Here is a 27,107-nt window from a genome sequence, read left to right as displayed (position 1 = left end):
AACTGCCCCCAGGCTGCTTCTCTCTGCCTGCTCCCTCCTGGCAGTTCCATGAGCTGTCAGGTGTCAGCATCACTCCCAGTCCTTCTGGGTAATCCCAGAGAGGTCGAGTGACAGCATGAGCTACCACTTCTTCACCCAGCAAAGACACTGTGTGCCCAGCTCTTACTTCACAGAGCCATCACAGCTGCCCACATCCCACCTTTGCAGTCCCCAGATCATTCCCCTACACGAGCTCTCTGTTTCCCAACTTGCCAAACTAACTCACTGGCAATAATTAACCATGTTATCTCCACACTCCACCTCCATTGTACATGTACATTGCACATGTCCCAGCCTCTCAGCTCCTTTCTGAGCTTGGCATTTTTGGCAGCCCCAGGCCATGTGCCAGTCCAGAGCAGAGAGAACCCTGTTGTGCTGATAACCCAATTTCCCAACCCGAACGGTACCACTGAGCCTCAAGAAAGCAGATTCCAGCCCAAACCACAGCTTTGGGACGGCCAGAGGAGGAGCTACGTGTACTGACTGCCAAATAGGTTTGGTTTTCCAGTGGTAAGTTTGCCATTCACTGGCCCTGGATTTCAGGGGGAAGCTGAGGCATTCCCTGGCTATGACATTGTGAGTGGCAGGTGAGGTGGTGTCCCCAAACTCTGCTTTTGTCACAGCATCTGCTCAGGTGCAGCCACTGCTGCCCAGCACTTCTGCATCCCCAGTGGCCTCCGGGTGCACAGCAGCCCTCGGGCTGGCACAAGATGAACCCAAGGGAGCTGGCAAGGGAGAAGGGGCACAGGGAGGCTCAGGGACCACTGCCTTTGTGTCTCACTGCAGTAAAGCCCAGGCATACCCTGGGTTCCCCCCTTATTGATTGGGTGTGGGGCAGGAGCTGAGCTGGCCTGGTGCACCCCTCCACACTGTCACCTTAGATGGCTCCAGCCCCCCCAAAACAGTGGGGGGTGGGGACTCCCCACGGCTGCCTGGTTGGGCAGCCAGGAGCTGTCGAGGTTCACTGCTCACCAGTGCCATGCTGTGCCAGCACACGGGCACTGGAGGAGCCTGGCAGCCCCAGCCCTGAGCACATCCAAGGCAATTCCCTGTCCCCACGGAGGGGAAGGACAGGGAGGAGGGGGTGCAGGTGGCATCACGGCTAAGGGGACAGCAGGACACAGCCAGCTGGGCACAGGGACACAGATGGTGCTGCCAGAGAGCTGCAGCTCTGACCAGCAAGTGATGGGCCAGGAAAAGAGGATTGCTGAGAGAAGAACAGCCCAGATGAAACAGAGAAAAGCCCTTGCTCAGGACCAGCAAGGAAAAATGGGAAAAAAACCCCAGAAATACACCCAGAAACACTGGCCAAGTTCAGCACAATCCTGGCACATTGGGTCTCTCTGAGTAGAAGAAAAATTAAGCAAATTTGCAAGCCCACATCAGATCTCTCATCAGAAATATGGTTCCCAAGGGAATCTTTTGAGCAACCAATAGAGCCAGTCAAGGTCTGGGAGCTGGGGAAGCCTTAGCTTCCTACTGAAAAAATGGAGCTGCAGGATTCAAACTGTCCAGCAAACAGGTGACCTGGACAGGGCTAGCCACAGGTTTGAGAAGAGGAAAACAGGTATAAAATTGGTATTCATTCTTCTCTGTGACATAAGGGTGGGAAAGCAGAGGGTGTTTCAGTGAAAAGTTTGCTAATTTACGAAAAAGGAAGTGCAATCTAAAAAAGGAGAAATAGATTTCAATGCTTCCAGAAGGTTGGCCATTAGCCACGGAACTGGGTAGTGACTTACCCCACACTGCCCTGGCAGCAGCCTTGCCCCATGCAGGAAAACAGGAACAGGGAGAGACCCACACAGTGCAGAGACCTGAGAGAGCAAAGAGGAATCTGTAAGATGAATTGCAATGACCAAGGCAAACATGGCAATGACTATGGATTATATAAATAAATTTAAAAGCAAAATTTATCCTTTACATAATGTGGGAGAGCAGTTGACAAGATACAGCAGGTGCAGGAGAGTTCAATGATTTCTGTCCTTCAGTCTCCACAAAGAGCTGATTGTGGCATATAAATTATCACCATGATAGGCATGAGGAGGCAGGGGCCACTACAGGCAAGAAGGGGCTAAGGAGTAATCTCATTCTTCCAGATGCATTTAGTTACAGATGGCCTTTGCAGAGGGGTGATGAAGTAGAGCTATCCCCATGATCCTCCCTCTCCTAACCATGTCAATAGGTTTTCACACCTCTCCAGTATAGTCCAATAGCCAGGGAACTCACAGCATCTCAAAGTTTGCAGCTTGAGCATCCCAGGCCTCTGGAGCTCTCTCTTATCCAGCATCCAGCCACTGGGAGTCACCAACGGGAACCTTCCCCAGCAATCCCACATCTTTGCTGGAGTCTCCCATATCTGCAGTTTTCTGTATCTCCCGCACCATGGATGTGAGAGGTGGCGAGTACCCTTGCAAGCTGGGCCAGTCCTGGCTAGCATCTGGGCCTGTTTGCAGGCAGCACAGAGACTGGAGAGGGGGGATATCTGCACAGGACAGCAGTGAGAATGGACTGAGATAGTTAAAATCACAGCCTGCCCGGGAGAGAGGAAAAAAATGGGGCTTGTTTCATCCCAGGAAGACACATCCCATGTGCAAGGAGGACACAGAGGGGATGGCAGTTGGCAAAGATTAGGAAAACCCTCCTGACTTGCAGGGGTGGTGAAGCACTTCAGGCTGGGTTCAGAGGGGCTGCACATCCCTCTGCCCGGGCTTCAAACACACACTGCAACCGCCTACGCACGGCTGGGGACGGATGAGACAAATCCCTTCAGATCCCTTCCCTCCGTGCTCCTCTCCTTTACTGAGTGAGCAAACCAAAGCTCCAAAGGGATTTGTTTTCAAGTTCCTGTGCGTTTGCCCCAGTGCTTTTGCCTGGAGACTCTCCCTTTGGTGCCAGCTCCCGGCAGCTTTGGGAGTGCGCTGCCTCCGGTCCACCGGAGCCGTGTGGCAGTGTTGGGGTGTTTGCAGCAGGACAGCTCTTTGGGTGAAGAACCATTATCTGCTCCACGCCTCCCGGCACAGCTTTTCAGAACAAGTGCGTGGCCCCTGATAGCAGGGGCAGAGGCGCAACAAGCCGCACCCGCCCAGTAAAATGAGACATCGGCTGGCTCCGAAATGCGCTTACAAATAGAGAATTAAGGTCTGCCTTCGACTCCTGTCTGTAATAGACACCGCGGCCCGGCTGCCCGGCAGCGATGCCCTCCTGCCCGCGTGTTTAACCTGGGCACGGCATTGACGCCCGGGCAGCCCCGCGGGGACGGGGCTGGGGGTCCCTCACCCTGAGCCGGGCGGTGCCGGGCTGGGCGCCGAGCCGGGCCGTGCCGAGCCGGGCTGGGCCAGGCTGTGCCGAGCCGAGCGGAGCGGAGCGGAGCCTGCGGCCCCGGCGGGCACATGGGCAGGAGGGCGGAGCCCGCGGCCTGACATCACGGCTCCGCTCCGCGCTCCCGGACGGCGCCGCTCGCCCTCCCGCCGCCGCGCAGAGGTGAGGAGCGCGGGGGGACGGGCGCGGCGGGGATCGGCACCGCCAGCACGGCGAGGAACCGCGAGCGGGGCTCGAACCGCCCGCGCCGGGCGAGCAGGGCGGGGGAGGCTCGGCTCCGCTCGGCTCGGCGCGGCGCGGCCGGGGCTGCCCTGCCCGGGGGGAACGTCCCGGGTCAGCGGGGGCTCCGTGCGCTGCGTGCCGGGCCCCCGTTCCGCGCACCCCCGGCCCGGGATCCCCGCGGCGGGGCTGGGGAGCGGGGCTGCTCCCTGCCCGCGGCCCGCTCCGCCCCGGGCTCGGGCGGGGGTCCCAGGGCGCTTTCGGACACCTCGGTGCGAGGGTTGATACCGGGGCTGGGGCCGGGTCCCGGGCGGAGATTTCTGCGGGGGCCGGAGTGTCTCGGTCCGGGCGGTCACTGGGGAGAGCTCGGTGGGATGCTCGTCCCCGGCAGGTCCGCCGGGCTGCGGTGGAAGCGCTTTCCTTCCCGTGGCTGCGGGACACATCCGTGCGGGTGCGGGAAAATCCCTGGCACCATCCGGGCACAAACCGGGTCCCGTGTTCAGAGTGATGCAGTGCTCGTGAGCCCAGCGGGAACGGATGGATGGATGGATGGATGGATGGATGGATGGATGGATGGATGGATGGATGGATGGATGCACGGATGCACGTTCACGCTGTGCTCCTCAGGGAGCAGCACTTGGCGCTTAGGTTTCACTTTTCATTCTCAGCTCGCTAAATGCTTTGAGGAGATGAGTGGCTTTTTCGAGCCACGGAGAAATCAGCACAGAGATATAAAAAAAACTTGGGGAAAATCTTGGCCAGGGCCCAGGATCCCTCAGAGGCGAGCAGGGAGCAGCTGTGGGGTTTCTGAACCAGTATAGGGATTGTAAAAGCTACAAAGGCTGGATGCTTTTTGAGGTGGACTTCAGTATTTGATCCATATAAGAGTAACAAGGGATGAAAGCTGTGAAGGAATTGTAGAGGTGACTTTGTAGTAGGCACATCCCACAGGTGATGGAAGCTGGGGTGGGACTGTCCCTGTCCCGTGGCCCTGTCCAGGGTGTGACATCTACCCGTGACAGATGGACACCAGGGAGCTTGGGGGAGTGTTTGTGTTCGTAATGCCTGAGCTGCACAGAGGGCAGAGGGATGTAGAAAAACCCCTGATCATTTCAGTCAGAGTAGTCTAAACAAAACTAACACATAGAGAATTGCCTGCTGTGGCAAGAAACAAAAACTGAGAGACAGCAGGAGAGGAAGGCTGTCGCCTACAGCATCAATACTCCTGTGGGCTGAGGAGATGCAGGACTAATAAGATTTAAATACTGCATCAAGCTTTCGTTTTCTTCTAAAATCACATTTGCTATGAAACAAATGTACAGTAATATAAGATGCCACAGTCACTGCACATATTTGATTTCCTCTGTGATGGTAAAGGAGAAAATGTTGATGACTCAACAAGTCTGTGTTTAACAAAACCACATCAAACCCAGGAAAACATGCTCTTTGACAGTGTAATGATTTTTTTTTTTGTGGTTTATTCTGCTCTTTATTTTTGTTTTGGGGTTGTTTTGCTTTTTATTGTTAAGAACTATGCTTTGACTATGACCTTGTAACATCACACCCATAAATAGAAGCAGGTTTAGATTCAGGGGAAACACATTTTTTCCGATGATGGAAGAAGTAGGCCAGCCATGCCAGCTCTCTTGAGAGGTGGGAAAGGCAGTGGCAGCTGTGATAAGAAATGTCACACACCAGGAATTAAAATGCACCAATTTGTTATCTATAAGTTTACTATCACTGATTAGAGTTAGCTTTTTGTCAACGTCATAATGGAAGAAAATGCTGTTTTCAAATTTGAATTTATGTTTCTTCATAGGACATTTCCTATGCAGACCTACAGTGGATTAAGCAGCTTTCCATCTTCATCTAAATTTAAGTGAACTGTCACTTAACTGAAAGTAAAAAGCTTCTGAAATCATGTCAGTGATGTGGGAGCTTCCAACCTATTTCCAAAGGCCTTTACATACTCTGGGGCCTAAACACTGTGAAATTTTTCCTGGGGTTTAAGGTACTGAGACAAAAATTCCTCCCATCCTTTTTCCAGGTTCTCAGATTTTCAGTGAGTCTCTCTAAAGCCTTGTTTGTGGCAACACATGCATTTTCTTTAGTATGAATACACCACTGTAGTCTTTGGAAAAAATGTCCTAAGAGCTCTCCATGGGGTGTAGGCTTCAAGAATCAGGCTCTGTCAATAACATGTCCACCACTGAAGGAGCCTGATACCAACTGCTGATCATGTGCAAGCACTAATAGAGCTACAGAGTGGTTTGGATTGGAAGGGACCTTAAAGATCATCTTGTTCCAACTCCCACCATGGTCAGGGGCACCTTCCACTAGACCACGTTTGCTCTAAACCTGGTCCAAACTAATCCTGAGCACCTCCAGGGATGGGTCATCCACAGCTTCTCTGGGCAATCTGTGCCAGTGCCTCACCACTCTCATAGTGAAGAATTTCTTCCTTATATCTGACATAAACCTGCCCTCTGCCACTGTAAGAACATTCCCCATTGTCCTACCACTACAGCCCTTGTAAAAAATCCCTCTCCAGCTCTCTTCAGGTACTGGAAGTTGCTCTAAGGTCTTCTGGTGTCTTCTGTTCTCCATGCTGAACAACCCCAACTCTGTCAGCCTGTCTTAATAGGAGAGAGGCTCCCACCTTCTGAGCATCTCTGTGACCCTTCTTTGGACTCACTCCAGCAGGTCCACATCCTTCTTATGTTTGGGTTAGATACAGGACAGAACCTGTGCCAGTGCAGCTTGGCACCGTGGTGAAATACGTGGTGTTTTTACTTGTCCAGCACACATGGGCCTGGCTAAGGATTGGGGTCCTGGGGGGAGGCATATTGTTCACACTGCATGTATTTGTCTCTGCAAGACCCCTGCCAGTGCAGGGGAAAGCAAGCTGGATCTGCTGTGCAGCATGCTGGACTGAAGGCAAACGCTGTGAGAGGAAGGGGAAGGCAGGGCAGTGAGTTGATTTCCAGCAAAGATCATCTCTCTCTTACCCATTTGGGTCTCCAAAGATAACTACCTGGTCAGCCAGTTGTGTTTGCCTCTCTCCTAGGAGCTGCTGGGAATATCAGAAGAGGCAGTACACGGCCCTACATTGGCTGCCTTTCACCACTGTGCATTTTCAGGGCTGGCTCAGAGCTACCTCTGTACTGTGTATCATGCCTGTGCTCCGTGGAGGTGGAAAAACAGATCAGCAGGAGATGGGCTGGCCCTCTGCCACAGGCTGTGTCTTCCTTCCACCCCACACTGCCTCCCAGGCCATCTTCTCCCCGTGTGGTCCTGTGCATCTTCTGAGTGACAGGGTGAAGCAAAATCAGAAAGGCAAGAGAGTGCTGATCTTGGAGACCCTTCTAAGAGGCGCTGCGGCACGGAAATAGCCAATACAAATATTTCTGTGCACGCTCAGCGCAATTCCTCCATGCCTTTCCTGGAAAGAAACAAAGAGATTTTAAAGAGAGAGCTGGAGCCTGCCAGCTCCCTGTGGTGACTGCTGAAGTCAGGTCCTGCCTGACCTCCATAGGCCCGCAGAAGGGTGGAAACCCCAGCTCATTTTAGGCAGGAACACCTCCACCCATCGTGTCTGGCTGCAGGGAATTACTAGATCTACCTGAGAAGCTTCCACCTTTGGGTTGCTTTCTTGCTCTTCTCACACTTGGAGAGGGGAAGGCTTAGAAATGGGTGAGTCACTGAGTTGTTAACTTGGTAAGAGCAGCAAGAGAATGAAGACCCCAAATGAAAGCAAGAGAAGCCATACAAGACTTAAGTACAGCGGCCTGAAGTTGTTATAAACCACGCTTTTATGTCACCTAAGAACTGTGAGATGCTAAGAGGAGAAAATAACCTTCTCATTCAGAGTCACATCAGCCAGAAAAGCTCCTGTGTGCTGTGTCAGCATCAGCACTGCTCTAGCAAACTCGTCTTGCTTCAAGTCTGTGCCTTCCACGGTCTTACAGTGGAACCTCAGTATTTCCCAGACTTTCAGATTCCCATTTCATGATGTTTTATTACAGAGTAGGCCTTTCTCAGGCTTCTCATTACTCTATCAACACATTGGGCACAGGCAGCAAGATGTTTTTGCAGAAGAGCAGAGGAAGTTCTTCAGGCAAGGACTTTGCTGCAGAGAAGTGGCACTGCAAATGGAGGCAAATTTGGGGGAGAAAAGTTTGAAGATATCTATGGCAGAACCTGTTGGTAACTGCTTTGAAATGCATTGTTTTGATAAAAACAGGCCAAAGGTTAGTTTTCCAGTTGTTTATCATAGACAGGTAGTTTTCCTGCTCAGCATTAAAATGGAGGTTTTATCCTTGGAGAGAGAAACTGTCCCTGCAAAGTGATCACAAGCTGGTGTAGTTCTGTAGGAGAACTGTCACCAAAATGTCTGAGCTTGTGTGGGAAAGAGAGGTTATTTTGTCCTTGTGGTAAATTCTGGTAGCCCTTTCTCCTCTACTCTCCCCTGTTCTGAAGGCTATTTTTGAATTTTGGTCCTGGTGAAGAACATCTTGTGGTCAGGGACATGGACATGCCTTAGGCTTCACTGCTGGCTTTCAAAAATAACATTCTAAAAATTTTTAAAGTGTATAAACCAGAGGGTGTATGGAGTTGGGAGCGTCAGTGCCTGTCAGCCCGTGTTTTCATTAGTGTGTGATGGAGTAGGGAGGCAGATATTGGACTTGCAGGTGACACTGAGCTAGGAGGGACTGGAAACATTTTAGAGAAGAGACTAAGAATTGAATATTGTGACAAGCTGGAGAGCTGGTTTAGAAAAACAGGGCACATGTTCTGTCCTGTGTGGTAGGACTGACTGACCGGCTGGACACCAGGTGAGCGACCAGCCAGCCAGAGGTCACAGGGAGCCAGAGGACAGGGACACTGTGCCCCATGAGTTAACGGGGACACATAGTTGTGCAAAAGCAAACAGTCTTCTTGGGATGAAGAAAGAAAAGTTGTGCACTGGGGAAGCAGCATCTCTGCTCCAGGTGGTGCCTTTTAGGGGCTCAGTTGGAAAATGCAGTTCTGTGCATCCTTCAAGAAAAACGAGAGCAAGGAACAGAGGCTGAGTTGTTGGACATTCGGTAAATAACAGTTCTGATGAAAGAGTTGGGTTTCACTTGTGCAGGAAAAAACAAAGGGAGATATGAAATCTGTTCTCAAAATACAGAATGTGTCTGTCTGCAGAGAAGGCAAATCATTTGCCGTGTCCTTTGGGGGTAAAAGAGGAAGGGATAAGGTTAACTGGATTGAGAGATAAAGAGGAGAGAAAGCAGGGCTCTGCGGGAGCTTATGGCAGTGGTTTTAGCAGATAAACACCTGATAATGCGGTAATCAGATAAAGAACTGCCCTGGGGCAGGAGGAGGGATGAGGACGTGTGAATGCAAAGTGCATCAGAGTGGAGAACAATTTCAGGGGGATGTGTGGCAAATCCTGAAGCCCCACAGCAGGTGTGGGGTCACAGCAGTCCCTGGAACCCACAGCAGGTGTGGGGTCACAGCAGTCCCTGGAGCCCACAGCAGGTCTGTCCCCACTGCTCTGCAGTGCCATCCTCAGCACGCAGTGATGCCGGCTCGGGGCAGGACGAGCTCCCCTGCCGCAGGTCCCTGTCCCACCTCCCCACCCCAGCAGCGGGGGCATGGGGTGCACAGCCCCCCGATCCCTGTCCCCTGTGCCCGTGGGTGGATGGGCTGAAGGACAGCAGTGGGGACAGCCCAGCTCCCAGCATTTCCTCATTCTCATGTCCTGGCTGGCAGCCCAGCTGGGTTTGCAATATGCCTTTTCTGGAAGGGGGATTTGCATCCTTTGCCAGTTCCTGGTTTGCACCATTCGGGAGATAACTCTGCTTTGGAAGGAGAAAGAAGAAAAAGGGGCAAGCAAAAAGGCAGCAGGCTCGGTTGCCCTGACTCTCTCTCTCGGGCAGAACCGGGGAAGTCATTTCCAGTCAGCCTGGGCAGGACTGCAAGCTCTCCAGAAATGTACACCAGAGCTGAGATTAAAGCAGCTTTGGATAAGCTCTTTTACTTAAATCTGTTCCAGTTCCAGCAGGTTCAGGTTCATGGTGCTTGCTGTGCTCCTGGGTGGGATGCTGTGTGTCTGGGAAAGAGACTTAAACATTTGATTTTCCCTGGAAATAAAATGGTGGTAGCAAAAAAAAAAAAAGAGTATTTCTGCTCACAGCCAGACCTGAGTGGAATGCTTCAGGTGCTGAATGCTCCTCTCCAGCTGGGGCTTTTGGAGGGTTAACACAGCAAGAGATGCTCTGCAAACAGAGGCTGGAGGGCTTTGGCTTCGTGGTTCAAAGGTCTCTCTCCATGCAGACTGGAAGTCCCCTGGGGGCAGAGATCACCCCTGTCCCTGGAGTGTGTGTGTCTGTGGGACCCTGCTCGTGCCAGCCATGGCTGGCAGGGCCCAAAGGGACCTTCCAGTGCAGAAATCATGACACTCCTCTGCAGTGACCTGACCAAAGGCTCTGCTGCATCCTTTAATTCCTCATGAGCCTTGCTGGTCTTTCAACCCATGTGCTCATTAAGGAATGTGTGTAATAATCATGTGCTTTATCTCGAGTAGCACCCAAGCAGAAGCTGAAGCACAGAGCAGGCTCTTTGATGACCAGCACGGGTTGAATCCACAGCTTATGGAGGCTCAGTTGTGGTCAGTCTAAACAAACTCTGACTTTGGGGGAAGACACAAGTGGTGGTGCAGACTGAGTATGTGAGGCTGAGCTCAAAGATGAGTTTCTGTGCAAACAGGAACCAGTTTGGTTTCACTGGACAGGACATTTGTTGGAGCTCTCTATGAGATTGCTGCCATATTCTTCAGCACAGTTTGATATGTTTAAAACACTGCCTTTTTATTAAAGTTATGGTAAAACTAACTTGTCTTTTATCTGATAAATCTGAATACCAGGGCATTGATATGAATCTTGATTTATTTTTTTTTTTGTCCAGAACTGAAGCAAAGCCTTGCCACTGCAGGTCCATCCTTCTTCAGGGTATACAACTCAAAACACCTCTGGACTGCAAATTACAGGAACCAGCTAGGCTATCCTCCTGCACCAGAGGATGTGAAAGGGGCCCCAAAAGATGGTCTCATTGTTAAAGACCTGGTGAAAGATATCTGGGTCATCCCAGACAAACTTGCTGGAGTCCCACCATTGTTAGTATCTCCTTCCCCCATGTCTGTTGAAAGAGGATAACAAGTGTGCCTGTTCCCCAGTAGCTACAGGGGATGATCTGCTCAGCAGATTGACTCTGCTGTGAGCCCAGAGACACCTGAGTGGGCTCCTGCAGCCCAGCTCCATCCACAATGGCTGTCCTGCTGCAAAACCTGAGTGAAGTCTCTCAGTGTGGGCAGAGAAGCAGAAAAACCTTGTTTGCCTGGCACTGAGCCTAAGCTAACAGCCTCTGCCAAGCCTCAGGTGCAAAATATGTAGAATTATCCCTGGTTTTCTTCTGTGAGAACCCCTCCTTCCCTCTGCCTGGGCAACAGAGATTTAATGGCTTTGTTTCATGCAGTTGCTGTCTGCCTGATCCCACTCCTTGGGGCAGAAGTTGCCTTCTGGACAGTTTTTGTAGAGTGCCCAGCAGAGGGGAGCTCCCCATCTTGCTCACTGCCCATCGGTGCTCTTGCCCTGCAATTAACAGCAGTAGTGGCAACACAGTCACTGAACTGCACATAGGAACAAGTGTGCTACAGTGGGCACAGCAGCGATGTAAAGGTGTCATTAGCAGCTGAGCTGAAGGGCAGCTGTACATTGCATTCAGTATTTTAGTTAGGGAACTGCTGCCCAGTTACAGTTGGAGCTTGTTTATTCCCATTGGGCTGTGATTAAATCATCTGGTAGCTTCCTTGGTAAGAAACTGGCCTCCTTGAATTGCACATGCTATAACTCAGCAGGGATGCAGTTTGCTTGACAAGGAAGATCAATAAATGGGGTTTATCTAAGTCTGGAGATGCTAAAGATGTCTAAGCACCATGATATTCACTCATGACCCCCTCTGCAGTATCCTGGCCATGGTGCTTTGCACTGACTCTGGACGGGTTGACCTTGCTGTGGTGAATTAGCTTTGGGAGGGAGAGTTTCAAGCAGGTGACATTGTCCATAGTGCAGAAGCAGCAGCTTGGACATGGTAAGTCAGGAGTGGTGGTGGGAGGGGGGGTCTGCATGCTCCCCAGAGATACAGAAGTGAAGAAAAGCTGTTGCCTAATCAGACAGTCCATTGCCAGGCATCTGTTAGGCAGAGACCACAGTGTTTGTCTCAGTGAAATGTGTTTATGGTGAAAGAGGGATGTTCCCCTCCTTTCTCAGGAAGATTTCAGTGCATGGCAATGACAGCAATGCAACCCTGGCAGCAGCCAGCACCAGGGTCCATCCCACCATGGGCTGGCAGCGGGGATGTGTCCAGCTCCAAAGCCCCACCAGTCAGAGCATGACTGAAATAATCACACCAAAATTCACAGAAAAGATTTTGAGTCTTCTTATTCTGTAACTCTCCTGCTGACTTCAAAGGCTGTTTAATTCTGTCATCCCTTTTAATCAAAATAACTGGAGACAGCAAAGATGTTTATCTCCAAACATTGCCGACATCTCTCTACATGTTCAGTGGCAGCTGCAGGACAGAGGAGACACACTACAAGAAAAATTGCTTGCAGCAACATTTACATCCCAGTGGGACCACAGAGAGAACTTTTGAGGTGCCTTAAATCGATTATGAAATGAGTCTGTGGGTAACAATCACTTTGTCACCCTGAATGCTGATTTCTCCCCCTGTGGCTGAGAGCCAGAGATGTGTTTCTTTATTTTGGGTTAGTCTTTTGTGTGCACAGGTGGTGGAAAGGTGGGGGGTGGGTATGGGAGAGCAGGCTAATTATTCTGAACAATAATGTTGGTCCTAGAACAAATAGTTCTGGACATGAGTAAATTTAGATGAAGCAAGAAGGTTTCTAAAAAGCAAAGCAGTGAGTGTTGATGAAGCTTCTGATAAGAAGGGACCAGGAAAGAAGCCCCAACGTCTTTGCAGACAGAGATCTGAAAGCCATCCCTCTCACTTCTTTTGCAGTGCAATAAGCAGAATTGCAGTGTGCTGTTTGATCTGTATTTATACAGTGGACATGTGTTTTTAAGGAGAAGAACTCACCATGCACTGCTTTGGCACTTGTTTTCCCCTGCTAGCACTTCTTCCATGAGCACGTGTTTTGGTCTCTGGGACAAGGTGGTGCTTGGTGAGAGGCAAGGAGAGCAGACAGACCTCTGCCATAGAAACAGTATTGTCACTGAAACCATGATGGGTTTGTACCCAGGACAGTGAATTATAGTTTCAAAGTCCATCTGCTGAAGGTGTTTTGCAGGTTTTCAGTGAGGAGTAGGATTGAGATCCTGGCTGGTGTGTCAGAGATCTCCTCCAGTAACTTGGCTGTGCTTGATGTTTGTCTGACAGGGACCTCCAAGTTGGTGTTTTCATAGTAATGTGACCCTTTGATAATTTTTCTGAATAGTTTTAACAAATTTACAGCTCTTTAAAGTGTATATATGGTATGGGGAGTTTATGCCCACAGGCAGCTCTTGCTGCCTCTAGCGTCTGTAGAGAATTTTGGTGCTCAGGCACTTTGAATGGGGAGATCTTTTTGCAGATTCTTCACAAGAAAGATTGACTGTCTTAAATGATTTTGAGTAGATATTAGGAAGAAAATATTTAGTATACAGGTGGTGAGGCATGGGAACAGGTTGCAAAGAGGTCCTGTGGATGCCCTACCCCTGGAGGTGTTCAGGACCAGAATGGATGGGGCTTTGAGCAGCCTGGTCAAGTAGAAGGTGTCCCTGCCCATGGCAAGGGGTTGGAAGTACATGATCTTCAAGCCCCTTCCAGCCTGAACCATCCTGTGATTCTGTGATCACTACACACAAGTTCCATCTTGTCAATATTCACTCCCTTTCCCAGATCACTTACGAGCATGTTGAACAGCATAAATCCTCAGGGAAATCCCTTGGCAACCTATGCCCATTATGAAAATAATTTATTTCTTCTCACCCTTTGTTTCCCATTGGCAATTGTTCATGCAGAAGTGCCTTTCCCCTTTGCACCACTACTGTGCCAATCCTAGAAGAGCCTTGGGTGAAGGACATTTCCAAAACCCTATGAAAAACACACCTGTGCCAGCGACTAGGTCACCCCATCCAAATGGTCACTTTCACTGTGAAAAAACTTGACCAGGTATGAGGCAAGACTGCACTCCACCAAAGGCAATTTGTTTCCATCCCCAGTATATCACAAGTCTGTTAATTACAGTCTTTATTATAATCTCTAGCAGTGTGCCAGTACAAAAGCCAAATGTCCTGGTGTGCAAGTTCTATGGGCTGCCTTTGAGCCCTCTTAAAATCTCCCCCTCGGGAATTTGCCATTACTTTAGGGTGAATGTGCTGTTCCTTAAGTTGGAAGGCAGATTTGAGCCACTGACACAGCCTGTGAGCAGTCTGGCAGTTCCCTGCCCAAGTTTCTTCTGACCTCCAGGTTCAGCTGCTGTGCTGCCTGTGAATTCATTGATCTGCTTAAAACCTCTCCATGTCCTCAGTATGTAATCTATTACAGGGCAAAATTCATTAATGTTTGTAAAGCTCATCAAGACATTTCATGAGCAAATCCCATCATGTTTTAATATATTTTTTAAATGTCACGAGTAAGTTCTCATTACTCACTAAAGAGCTGAAGCAAATAGTGCTTGTCAGACTCAAATATTGGGTCAGGCAAGGGCTGCAACTCTCTTCATTTACCACTTTTAGGACACTTTCATTTCAATTTTACTTTCTGCCTTGATTCTGCTCCGGCAAATCAGAAGCACCCCTCCAGCTTTTCCAAATGTATTCTCAGGGATCTTCATGGACCCCTTCTTTAGGAGATGTCTGGTAGCTCCATGGGAATCTGAGAGTTTCTGGTCCTGATTGCTGTTAGTGTCGGGCTAGCTTTGCAGTGTGAGATGCCAGCATGGAGCACAGCAGAGGGTGGATGAGAGAGCATCCAGCAGGTGTTGGATCACACAACCCTGGGAAAGCACCGTAAAAGCCTTCACCTTCCAACCCAGAACGGCGTTTTGTGCCCCTCCAGTGGTGCCTGTACATTACTGCACATTTCCTGGTGGGTTTGGCAAAGAGCTCCTGGGCCACTGGGACCAAAACCATGTTCGACGGCCTGAGTGGCATTTTTCCCCGCGACCTCAGATGTGGTGTGGGTCTCTGTGAGAGCTCCACAGTGAATTTGCATTTCTCCTTGTTTTCCCTGCCAGGATGTCCAGAGGAGACATGGCCAAACCTCTGCTGGGCCACGGGAGCACGGAGGGTGACTGCAGCCCGCCGCCGCCGGCCGGCCGCACCGTGGGCGTGCTGGGCAGCGGGGACTTTGCGCGGTCCCTGGCCGTGCGCCTGGTGTGCTCCGGCTTCAGGGTGGTGGTCGGCAGCCGCAACCCGAAGCGGAAAGCCAGCCTCTTCCCTGCCGCAGCAGAGGTCACCTTCCAGGCCGAGGCCGTGAAGAAGGCGGATGTCATCTTTGTGGCGATTTTCAGGGAACATTACTCCACCCTCTGTGACCTGGCTGATGTGCTGGTGGGCAAGATCCTGGTGGATGTCAGCAACAACACAGAGATCAACCATCACAAGGAATCCAACGCGGAGTACTTGGCCTCCCTGTTCCCAGCCTGCACTGTGGTGAAGGCGTTTAATGTGGTTTCTGCGTGGACGCTGCAGTCGGGTGCCAGGGATGGAAATAAGCAGGTATTGTTTTCTTCCAGCAAGGGCTAAATCCCAGCTGTTTCAGCAGCTGAGGTCTGGCAGCATCAGCAAATGGCCTCAGGCTCCAGGAGAAGGAGTCCTGAGTGCTGGCTGTGGCATCCAGAGACCACCCCTTAGCTTCTGCATTTCTTTGTCCAGAAATGAAGTACCTTCACTCAGTTCACACTCTGTAGTCCTTTGGAGGATCTGCCTAAGTGAAAAGTGTTATTCACTTGTCTATTTATCTAAACAGAGCCGGTGAAACAAACCGGCAGTGCATGCATGAAAGGAAACCTGTCCAGGAGAGAGGTCTTTGGCAGCCATGGTAAATCCCTGTCAAAAAGCCTGCCAGGAATTGTGATGCTCAGTGGATAACAAAGGCTCCCTGTGACACGGAATCCCTCTGGATGCACTCAATCCCAGCAGCCTGATTTCTGTGCCCTATGTGTGTATTTCTGTTCGTTGCAGGTTCTGATCTGCTCAAATAACCAAGAAGCCAAGCGCACCATAGCAGAAATTGCTCAAGTCATGGGATTCACCCCTGTGGACATGGGCTGCATGTCATCAGCCTGTGAGATCGAGAACATTCCCCTGCGCCTCTTGCCAGCCTGGAAAATCCCCATCTTTTTGGCTCTGGGGCTTTTTCTTTGCTTCTTCACCTACAACCTGATCCGGCAGGTCATCCACCCTTACATCAGGGAGCAGAAGAACAAGCTGTACAAGATCCCCATCGAGGTGGTCAACACCACGCTGCCGTGCGTGTCCTACGTCATGCTGTCTCTCGTCTACCTGCCCGGGGTGCTGGCAGCCTGCTCCCAGCTCTACTACGGCACCAAGTACAGGCGCTTCCCAGATTGGCTGGACCAGTGGCTCCAGCACAGAAAGCAGATTGGTCTGCTCAGCTTCTTCTGCGCAGCCCTGCACGCCGTGTACAGCCTGTGCCTGCCCATGCGCCGCTCCCACCGGTACCTGTTAATCGAGACGGCCGTCAAGCAGGTAACGGGGGTGCTCCTCAGGGCAGCTCCTGCAGGAATCTTCTGAACTCGTGCAGGTCTTGGGTGGTGGGCCTAAAGTCTTGGTTTGTTCATTTCATTTTGCAAAGCAGGTGTGGGACAGTGGGAAAAAGCTCTCTAGGAGCACTTCCCCCACAGGTCAGCCGCGGGGCACAGACTGAGCACTCACCTGCCTGTGCTGAGGAGCTGCCATCTCCCTGGATCCACAGCTCCCTCTGCACTGACAGCCAGGGCTAGGAGCAACCCTCCCGTGCCACTGCTCCCCAGAAACACTGACAAGCCTTTGAAACCAGCCTTGCCTGGCACTGGTGTGTCTGAGACTAGGTCAGAGGCAGGAAAATTGCTAGGCGAGGGGAAATCCAATGGTAGGAGGAGCAGAGTTCCCTTCAGCTCCCAAAATCTTGGGACATCCCTGTTTGTTCCCACTGATGTTCATAATTGTGCCTGCTGGAGTAACTAAGTCATAACCCAGAGAAGGCTGTGTGTCCTCATCACCCTGTGCCTGCAGGAGTTTAACAAAATGGTGGTGAAGAACCAGTTATATAAGAACAAGGAAATGGAAAAGGATTTTATTGCTTTATGGACGCTCTCAGCAGTGTTTATGCAGTGTGAGATTGCTGCCTTCAGGCAGTTCAGCCAGCTCTGTAGTACCACGGGAGGATGGGATTTGCTCTTTCCTGCCCCTGGCTTCTCACTGCTCCACACTGCTCCCTCCTGGGACGGCACAGTCTTCCTGCAGCTGAGGGGCGAATGTGATCAAGGGATTACCCCACAACCCCTCTGCTTTCTGTGCTGGGGCATTTGGCTGAGTGATTTCAAATATTTGTCCCAAAAAGGAGGGAAGGGGCTGTGGGGGCAGAGGGGAGCAGGATGGCTGGTTTTGACAGCAGTGCCTGTCCAGAGCATCCATCAAACACCATTCCCAGCCTCTCAGCTCCAGCCTTGAGCAGGTTCTTCTCAAGTGCCACAGTTGCACATTAATCTCAGGCAAGCATCCTGTGTTCATTTCCCCTCTACCTCCTGTTTTCTAGCAACATCTTTGTTTAGTAAATTAAACCCATTTAATGGGCTAAAGAGGACAGTTCTAAATGTTCCTCTTTGCCATGCAGTATAAAACCCATCTTCCCTTCCATTAGCATGAACAATTTCCCCCCTAAATGCACTTAAAACAAAGGTTATTAGGAGACTACTGCATATTCAAGCATCTGTATTTGTTTTCATGGCTTGAAACTGAGTTCTTATTGTAATTATCTTTCCAAATGTGACTTTGGGGCTTGCTGCTGTGGTTATAGGCATGGGAGCTGAGAGCAGTTCTTCCCAGCAGGCTTCTAATCAGGTCTAGCTTTGGCCAAATGGCTCTGGGATAAGAGAGAGCATTTCCACATCTCCCAAACAGGCAGATAGTGCTGGAGGTGTGAATAGGACCCAGTGCTCATCCAGGAAACCTGCTTCCAAAACCAAAACAGATAAAACTCAGTTCCTCTGTCCCTAAGCGCCCCATTTTAACAAACCTTCATTGTCGTGCCAGGCTGTGGAGAAGAAGATGACAATCTGGGTAGAGGAGGAAGTCTGGAGGATGGAGATTTATATCTCTGTTGGAATAATTGCCCTGGGCTTGCTGTCGTTACTTGCCATCACTTCACTTCCATCCATCGCAAACTCTCTCAACTGGAGGGAATTCAGTTTCATTCAGGTAAAGTTGGTATTTGCTGATGCCAGAGAGTGATTCTGCAGAATCAGTCAGGCTCTCACACAGACAGGGCAGGGGTTGACCTGCTTTCCCAGCACATCCTGCTCTGGTAGGGCAGCTATGCGTTGGTGTCAGCAGCAAAACCTCCCCACGCACCCCAGAGCCACAGACCTCTCGTCCAGGAGGTGAGAGCCAGGGGCAGAGAGGGGCAGAGTGGCATGTCCTGGGGCCGTGCTGCTCTCACACAGGACTTGTCCTGTCTAAGGAAGGTGCTGTTCTCAGGAGAAGGGAAAAATGCAAGGTGTCAGTGAGCATCCACATGTGCATCAGCAGGGATCTTGCTGTGGACACAGCTGGCTACAGGACACAGATCTGCCCCTGCTGTTCAGGGAGAGTGAGCTGCTGAAAAGGAGAAGAGAGCCTGGGAGGTTTGGCAGAGCTTGCACACACCCAAGTGTTCAACAGACAGGTTCAAAAAGACTTAGAGTGGTCTGTAAACTGCCAGAGCCCACACAGCACAGAGAACTGGATATGACTTCAATGAAAAGGCCATCTGGTTCTAAAAAGTGCAGAAGACTTTGGTTTTTCTCCAGTGGTTTAGGAGCCTTCCTCCCACTTGCAGTGATGGCCAAGCTCTCAAGGGCCAAATTCCCATGGTGACCTGGGTCTACCCCCTGGGATTTTCACAGACACTGTATTCAGTGGCTGCAGCTTTTTCAGGAATGCATTTGGAGCCAGGCTTAGGGCTGATTAACAGAGATAGCAGAGAATGAGCCTTTCAAGTATCCCCTGCACATTAAAGTTGATTTTGAGGCCAGATTCCACTCACTGTGTCACAGTCATACCCCACAGCCCTAAAACCCCTTGTTATTTGTGCCTCCTACTCCAGGGCTGCTTAGCATGCACCAGGCTGTGTAACCCCTGTGGCACCCAATGTGTGTGAGCCCCCCAGGACCCCATTCTCCTGCAGCTCCCCTGTGGAGAACTCCCTTTGCACCAGGCTGGCACACACCTAACCCTTCCAAAGGGGAGGGCAGGGTTCAGGGATGCAGAGGTGAATATCTATCATCCAGCCTCTGTTAAGCTCTGCTGAAGTTCTTCAGTGGTATATAAATAATTCAATATTCATTAGAGCAGGAGTTTGAAGTCTGCTCCCCTGCTTCTCCCACGAGTGCCCCGATCACCAAACAAGCAATCCAGTTTGTCTTCTTTCCCCTCTTGCTGTGGGCTAGCCAGTAATTATTTACACTGAGCAGAAGAGCTGCACCAGGGGAGCTTGACCCCAAGAGATCATCCCTCAAGGAGAAGGAGACTGGCTTTAAACCTCTGCTTCAGACTGGACAATGGGAGCATATTAATTCTTACCACCATGTCTCAGGGGAGAACTGCATCTGCTGGGACACTGGATAAATCAGTCCTGACTTGCACATCTCATACCAGGAATCCCAAACGAAGGGAAGTATCTCCTTGCAGCCTGGAAGGAGGCTTTGAAACCCCCTGCCTTTCCCTTTGGCTCCCCAGGCAGCCTGGCAGCTGTCCTGGAGGGTGCTGGCGTTGTGTCATGTAACACAGACATTGCCGTGGCAGGTCGCGCGTGTAACGCGACTGTCCCATCTGCCCTTTGGGACCCTTCCCGAGCCTTTCTAAGGGTATGTCAGCACTGGGACCAGACAAATTTGTGATGGTCTGTTCCAAAATAGCTCTTGGCTGCCCCACAAGGGAACTGGCTGGCTTAGTTCATGGAAAGATACTCACACCTATTTCTGTCTGCATGGAATAAAGCGTGACAGTGTGACACGAGCTCCCAGCTGATCACATGCAGGAGGGGCACGGCTGGTAGTGTGCCTCATTGTGGAAATACCATGTAAAAAGAGCAGGTTACAGATCTCCTGCCATGTTAGCTTCCATATTACTTTTTTTTTTAATGAGGGATCTTTTAAATTATTTACTTCTCAATATGTCAGTGATGCCTTCCTTGAGGAAATTAAAAGTAGCTACAGCTACTGCTTCCAGGCTCGTGAGGTTACATTCACATAGCTCAGAGTGAGCCTCCCTGAATTAATGCACAGTGGCACAGTGTAAATACAAGGGGTGAAGCATAAGGCTGCTTTCTCAAATATTTGGGATTTCTAGCACTTCTACAGCATAAAAGAGGCGAAATGCAGAGTGCAGATGCCCCAGCCGGAAGCCTTCCAGAAAATGCAGCAATTTGTTCCCATCTCAGTTGAACTGGACAGTGTTTGAGAGATGCTGTACCAAAAGCCACATGTGAGGCAAATTCAGGAGTCACTTTAGTCCCCTCCTTACCCAGAGTTTCCCAAGTCTGACATTTTCCAGCAGCCAGTGTGTACACCTGTATTAGTGCCATATACTGCCACAGCATTAAAATACACATCTGTTGCCTGACAGGTCGAAAATCCCATTTGTATTGTTGCCAAAGTTATAGGGAAAAAGGTTAATTTTCACAGTAGCTCCTGTACATACTCAAATTTCAATTAAATGTAGTTAAATTGGATACACAGTTCCCCTGTGTGTCCAGTTTTAACATAAAATGTACAGGATTGAAACACTGGCTAAGAGGAATGATTTATATGTAATTCTACTTATAGGAGACATTTTTAATATTCCCCAGTGATTCACAAATCAACTCTAATTGCCTGAGAAGTTAAAATGTGTATGATTGCCTTTACCTTCCTGTCCTAAGAAGCCCTCCTGGAATTTGAAGGTTGAATTGACCTGGTTTCTTTCATAGTTCATGTAGCATAAGATGTAAAGAATCTGTAATCAGGCCTTTTCTAACCCTCCTGTCGAGGCAGTGCGAGGGGCCAGAGCTGCTTCCATTGAGCTTTAATTTCATAGTACTGATGGCTGCACAAGTCAGAAACTTATCTGGGTCAGGAAGGGGCTCTTTGCTTTCAGTGCTGCCCAAGCATTTCTAAGTGAGCCACATGTGACTGGATCACCTTTGCTGATGCATTACAGGGAGCCTGCAGGCACCAAGGAAATGGGGGAGGTAGAAGAGTTAATGCAGAATAGAAAATACACACAAAGCCTGCATCAGGAAGATACTGTCTTCCTACAACATCTTTCAGAGAGCTTTAACACCCTACAGGGCTGCTGGCCCCACACTCCCCATGTTGTGACAGTACAAAAAAAGCCTCTGCCACTGTTTAAAACAAATCCCAGAAAGATTTCATAGCCAGAAACTGCACGGAGAGGATCAATGAGAGCAGAAGAGTGGTATCAGGGCTAAGCACTTCGGGAAATCAGCCCCCTGGGGTGCTCAGTGTGCTCTGCATTGTGCTACACTGAGTGTTACTGAGCTGTAAACACCGAGCCAAGCTGCAATCAGCAGAACGTTTGGGTTTTATGCACTTACAGACCTGCCTGTATCCAGCTGTCTGGCCATGGCTCCTTCAGCCAGCATCAGCACTGGGACCCCCCTCTGCTCACCCCGCTCAGCTCCTCGTTTGTGCTGAAAGTGGATCAGCCCATTGCTGCTGCCAGAGGAGCTGCCAGCCCTGTCTCCAGCCACCAGCAGCTTAGCCATGTGTTTATTACCAGGTGTTTGTTGCCAGTTAGCCTTTTTGTTTCATCCCCACCATCCACACACAAAGGTGGGTCAGTCACGAGTGCCTGTGATGGTTTCTCACCTTTTGTCCTATTAATTTCCTCTCCACTCTCTCCCTGTACCAGCAGCTCTTTAAAGGAAACTAGAGAGGCACAGGGTAATTATCTCCAGCTCTGACCTCTCTGTCATGCACAGAGCCCTGCTCGGGCTGACTGAATGCACCCCCTGCCCAGGGCAGAAAGATTCTGCTCGTGGATTCACCCTGTCCCCTTTTCCCTGCCCTGCTTTGCCAGATGAGTCCTAATCTGGCACTTCAAACCTTTTGCCACCCTGGAGTTTTTTTGCCTGTTGGAGAGAATCTTAACCTGTAAATGATGAATGATCTGTGGGTCAGATCCTGCTGTTAGGTTCAACTGTGACCACGGCATATTTCAGCAAACTCCTCCTTAATTTTCCAAACGCAGCTATTCTTGACCCTGTTGGGTTTTGGGTTTGCTGCTTGTTACCACTTTGGTTTAGGACATGGACACAGCTTCTGGTAAGAAGGACATGAAAGAAAGGATGAGTGTGGGCTTGCACACAGGACCCACTTCCTGGCATGACCTTGAGTAATGCTCAGCTGTAACACAGAGAAGAGTTCTTCCCTGCCTTGGCAGGACTCGGTGACACCCACATGACTGCCTGATAGATACTGTAAAAGTGAAGTACCTAGATCTGGTAGCACATTTATAGCTCTCCTTCCCTCCCTTGCCCAGTCCCCTCAGCTGCTTAAAAGATTAGCTCTGAAGTTTAGAGGAGTCTTGGTCTGTTTTTTTGGTAACAACATGGTACATTTTAAAAAGATGTCTGGGTTTTTTAATTGTTTCTCAGCAATCGGAAATAGAAGGGGAATCTATGAATTGAGTACTTCTTTGGATGAAACTGGTTTTTTTTTAAAGATGATGAGTCCTTCCTCCAGTCTTTCCCTGCTGCTTTATTTCCCTGCCTCTTTCCTGGACATATTTTCAGGAAGGCTGTGTTTCTTGCTGATCCCTGCACCAAGACAGATATTTTGGCTTTTAAAGGCTTCCTTCCCTAAGTTAGGGACTAACTAAAGTTAGCAAAATTTTTCCTGTCTAGGCATCTTGAAATTTGGTTGTTATTTCAGGCTTAGACCAAGAATTCAAAGTAGGGCAGCAGAGCAAGATGCTACACTTGCACTTTTCTGTGAAAATGCAGCAGCAAAGGCCTGCACAAAGGGAAACACAGCGAGTGCCCAGTGCTGCTGAGTGCCAGCAGGCAGTGGGAGCTGGCAAGCTCAGGAGCCACCACCTCTGATGCTGGCAGGAAGCCCTCAGTGAGGGAGAGAGTTTAAAACCTATCTTTGAGAGCAACCCTCAGAGGGAGCTGGAAAAATTCAGGAGGAGATGTCTCTGTGGGTGCTTGGGAGCATGATCTCAGCTGAAAATGGGGGAAGTTCTTGCCTGTAGAACAGGGGCTGCATTCTTGCTGCCTCCCTGAGTGGATAAAGGGCTCTTCACACAGCCTTGGAACCAACACAGATCTCTGAGACAGAGGAGGAAACCCTTGAGGGCTGTTGCTCACCTCAGAACAGAACACTTCTGCCTGCACAATCTCATTTTCCAGTAGATGACACCAGTCACCTGAAGATGACACCTGAAGATGTCTTTGCTCTGGGTGGAGCTGTGGCTTCACCCACTTCCAGCAGTGCCAGCTGTGGTCCAGAGCCACATCACAGATGCTTCATCCTGCTGGTCAGAAGCCTCCCAGCCAGGGACTGGCAGGGCAGAGCTGGCAGCAGAGCTGGCAGCTGCAGCTCGGGAGGAGCCCTTGGGAGCTGCTTGTGCCCACCTGCCCAGCAGGGGCTGGGGGCTGCTGCTTCACAGGATGCAGGAGCCCTCCTCTCTGCTGAGTTGGCAGCACCTTCTGGGAAATTCCTGCTGAGCTTCTAATGTCACACTTAACCTCTGATTAGACAAAGAAAAACACAGTCTGGCACACTCCCCAGGAAAGGTTTCCAGCCATGTTTTATTGTGTCAAGGAAACGCAGGAATACCCATTGCTTCCTCTATGTCATGTACACCTAGAAAATAATGTCAAAAATACAGGAAGGCAGCCAGGCACGAGGTACTCTGCTAACTGGTGTGTGTTTCTTTTCCCTTTAGTCCTCCCTAGGATTTATTGCCTTGGTGATCAGCACTCTGCACACGCTCACGTACGGCTGGTCGAGGGCCTTTGATGAGAGCCAGTACAAATTCTACCTGCCCCCCACCTACACCCTCACACTGCTCGTCCCATGCACTGTGATCATAGCCAAAGTCATCTTCAGTTTGCCCTGCATCCAGCACAGACTTCTGCGAATCAGGAGGGGCTGGGAGAAGGGCAGATACGTCAAATTTGTTCTGCCCAGCACAACGGGAGAATTCTCAAGTGGGGAAACCTCCAGTAATGTCTAACAGCCCCAGCTTTGAGGATTTCAAAGCACTATCAGCATTTCTATAAAGGTGTTTCTTTTTCTTAAATATATGTATGTTTTGGTATAATGGTATTGTGGATTAAAAAAATAAAATTTGGTGACTTTAGAAAATGGATGACCATCAAACTAGGTTAGACAGTAGTAGTTAAATTATATTGCTGATTTGCTAGGACAATTATTGCCTTAAAAATGACTGTGAGAGCTGAGCTAGCAGCACTAATATACATGGGGAACTGATGGACTCTGTTATTCAGATCAGTCACTTGAGGTGCTGGCTGGCAGCTCCCCAAACCAGTACTTCTCAGTTGCTTTCCTAGCTGCTCTCATATATTTCAATGCCTTTATTTTTTAATACAAGGTTGCACGGATTTTCTGGGGTTTATGACAGCAAAGATACCCTGCCTCTTGAGTGTATGGATCAATCAAGGCAGTGAGGTTTAGAAAGATCAATTGCCTCTGGTTTTGTTCTCCTCAATGAACTCTGTGGACAAGACAGAACAGCTATATTCACGTTACTGTGACAGCAGATTTTACTAAAATCATCAAATCTGACAGCAAGCCTAGTATCCCTGTTCTCTCAAATACAGACAGCACTTCTGGTCCTGGAAGCAGTGCCTGATGCATGTTTATAAGCTGAGGAAATAAAGCACCTTTTCCAGGAGTAGAAAAGCATTTGAAAGAGAGACATCCCCAATACCAGACATCTGGTCTGCACTGCTGGCTCTGAGATGACAGCTACTGCTGCATGTTCTCTGTTACACTGAGCCAAAGTTTCAAGCAGTATTTGATTGAAATAGAGTGAGGATAATTATTGGAAAGGCCTGCTGCTTCACAAAATTACATGGAGAAAACCAAGGCCTGCCAGCTGGCCTTACATCAAATAATAGGGTGAAGCTTTTAGAAATGGCTGTCACCTGAACATTCCCATTTAAGCAAACAAAACAGCAGCTCTAAACCCACTGGTTTCACCAGCAATAGTAAGATCTGTAAACAGTTCTGCAAAGGGAACATCAAGTCTTGACCACAACATGAAAACATGTTGTACATTTTGGGCACAGTCCTTCATTGCCTTACACCTTAAAAAGTTCCTTGCTAGATCACAAAGCAGGTATGAAATGCTCTTCTGACTCCACACCCACTGTGGACAAGGCACAGGGCAAAGATTTCTGTCCTAATTTCATGTTTCACCTGTTGCTTTCTATGAAGTTCTTACTCTTTATCAGAATAATTCTTTAGGTTTTGGACATACAAATCAGCAAACAGTAAATGGACAGCCATTCACTAAAGCTCATTTAAAAGCAAGCAGATGGGATGACACACAAGAAGACTACCTCAGTAAGGTCAGGTACAAGGACATGCCTGGAATAGCCTCATTTTCCTACAGTTAAGGAAAAGACTCTCAGTGTTCAGTATTGCTTTGAGAAACAAGAGCTGTCAGCACCAAACGAGGTACAGCTTGTGGGACAAGGAAGTACTTGTTACTGGACTAGTTAATATAAAGGGCAGGGGGAATGATCAGCTCTGGGGCACATAAACCCTCCTACAAGCCAACATTGCACCCATAACCTGGAAGAGTTCTACACAGACAAGAGACTCATAAAAATTCCGTTTAGCCTCAAGTAACTACAGTGAGTAATATTCTCCAGCTATTGCTCATGTGGCCAGTGATGATATTGACTGTTAGTTCTTGCCTAACACCTACAGTAAAGTCTCCAAATGCTGCTTCTTGAGGGGAAAGCCTAGATTTCATAATAAGGTGATTTTTTGTTGTTGTTTTCAAGGGGTTTGGACAACATGGTGAAGGTACCATTCTTTACCACTGTCCCCCTCAGCAAGCTGAGTTTATTAGGTTTCTCCATCCACCTCCAGAACTTAGCCCAGATTGGCACCTGTCCAAATCACTCTCCAAATAGACTGATGACACAACACTATTTCTGGTTAGGTGATAGGTTAAGTTTCCACATGGATTTGAGACAGTTTCACCTGAATATAATTCCACCCACTCCAGTTTAACTCATCCTTGAGGGAAGACTGGATTCAGCAAGCCTGTTTTTTTAGTCATCTTTTCCATTTCATCATCAGGCAAAGACAACATAAAAGCACCAGTTTACACACTTTATAGTGTATTTCAATGCCTTTTTTTCCCATCTAGGTTTCTTTTCACATCTTTAGGTCAGGAAAGACTACTGTCTCGTGGCCAAAAATGATCAGGAGGCAGAGAAAGAGCATTACACAGGCTCACAGGCTCTGTCTTCAAGGGGAAAAGAATGGTTTATTTTGAGTCACTGCAAGGTTAAAGACCCACCTTTCTGCCCAGCAGAAGGTTTGCCCCCTCACTTTGTTTATAGGACTTCCTACAGACCCTTTCCCATGGCAAAGGGACAGTTTCCATGAGCAGAGGGGCAGTCAGTGAGTCAGCACGGTGCTTTTCAGAGGGACACAAGCCCAAAGGGACAGACAAGCCAGCTCAAAATCCCCACAGCCACTGCAGCTCTACAGCATCTGAAAAAAAAAGCTGGTCATGTGTCTCCAGGTAATGCCTGTGCCAGCAGAGTGGCCAGCCAGTCACCATCCCTTTTGAAAACCAAAACCAATCCTTATAAATGCAGAACAGCATTTCACATGATGCCCTCTGTATGCATCTGGTCCTTAAAACATGTGATGCAAACAGTTTGAGTCATTTCTTCTGATTCTGCAATGCTGAAAATGAAAGTAAGGAATTTTTCAGTTATATTTTCCCTAAGCATTTTTGATGTGCATAGGACATTCAGTGAGATTGGCTTAAAATATACCGTTTAACTGGTTTTGTACTTGAAGTTTTTTTCTCTCTGTATATATGTACACACACACACACATAAATATATGTATCTTATTGCAAAATATATAGCTTGAATGTAAAAATCTTTGTATTTTTATTTTCTGTACTGCCTACTATGTGCCTCTGGGATATATAAGAACCAAATGAAAAGCTGTAAGGCCAGTTTTAATCACTGGCCTCTGTAGTTCTATAAAGATA

The 27,107-nt window shown here is 49.2% G+C and overlaps 1 protein-coding gene across 2 annotated transcripts; it reads left to right on the top strand.

Moving 5' to 3' along the window:
• The first annotated feature begins 389 nt into the window (after nt 1–389).
• On the top strand, nt 390–27,107 carry STEAP3 (STEAP3 metalloreductase). Of its 2 annotated transcripts, none has more exons than XM_053982108.1 (5): nt 390–549; nt 14,861–15,344; nt 15,810–16,337; nt 17,883–18,047; nt 23,781–27,107. In XM_053982108.1, exons 2-5 carry the CDS (start codon nt 14,862–14,864, stop codon nt 24,069–24,071), a joined length of 1,467 nt encoding a protein of 488 aa, XP_053838083.1. In that variant the 5' UTR covers nt 390–549; nt 14,861; the 3' UTR covers nt 24,072–27,107. The 2 variants fall into 2 exon arrangements, with proteins under 2 accessions (XP_053838083.1, XP_053838084.1); XM_053982109.1 differs by lacking the exon at nt 390–549 and adding an exon at nt 3,455–3,519.

This window comes from Vidua macroura, chromosome 7 (genome assembly GCF_024509145.1).
Source record: "Vidua macroura isolate BioBank_ID:100142 chromosome 7, ASM2450914v1, whole genome shotgun sequence".
NCBI classification, from domain to species: domain Eukaryota; kingdom Metazoa; phylum Chordata; class Aves; order Passeriformes; family Viduidae; genus Vidua; species Vidua macroura.
The sequence above is the reverse complement of the archived record's forward strand: the minus strand, read 5'-3'. Positions and strand labels throughout refer to the sequence as shown.

Coding starts and splice junctions, on each gene's coding strand:
- STEAP3 (XM_053982108.1), top strand. CDS start 14,862: ATGTCCAGAGGAGACATGGCCAAACCTCTGCTGGGCCACGGGAGCACG. Junction 16,338..17,882: donor TCGAGACGGCCGTCAAGCAG/GTAACGGGGGTG, acceptor TTGTCGTGCCAG/GCTGTGGAGAAGAAGATGAC. Junction 18,048..23,780: donor GGGAATTCAGTTTCATTCAG/GTAAAGTTGGTA, acceptor TTTTCCCTTTAG/TCCTCCCTAGGATTTATTGC.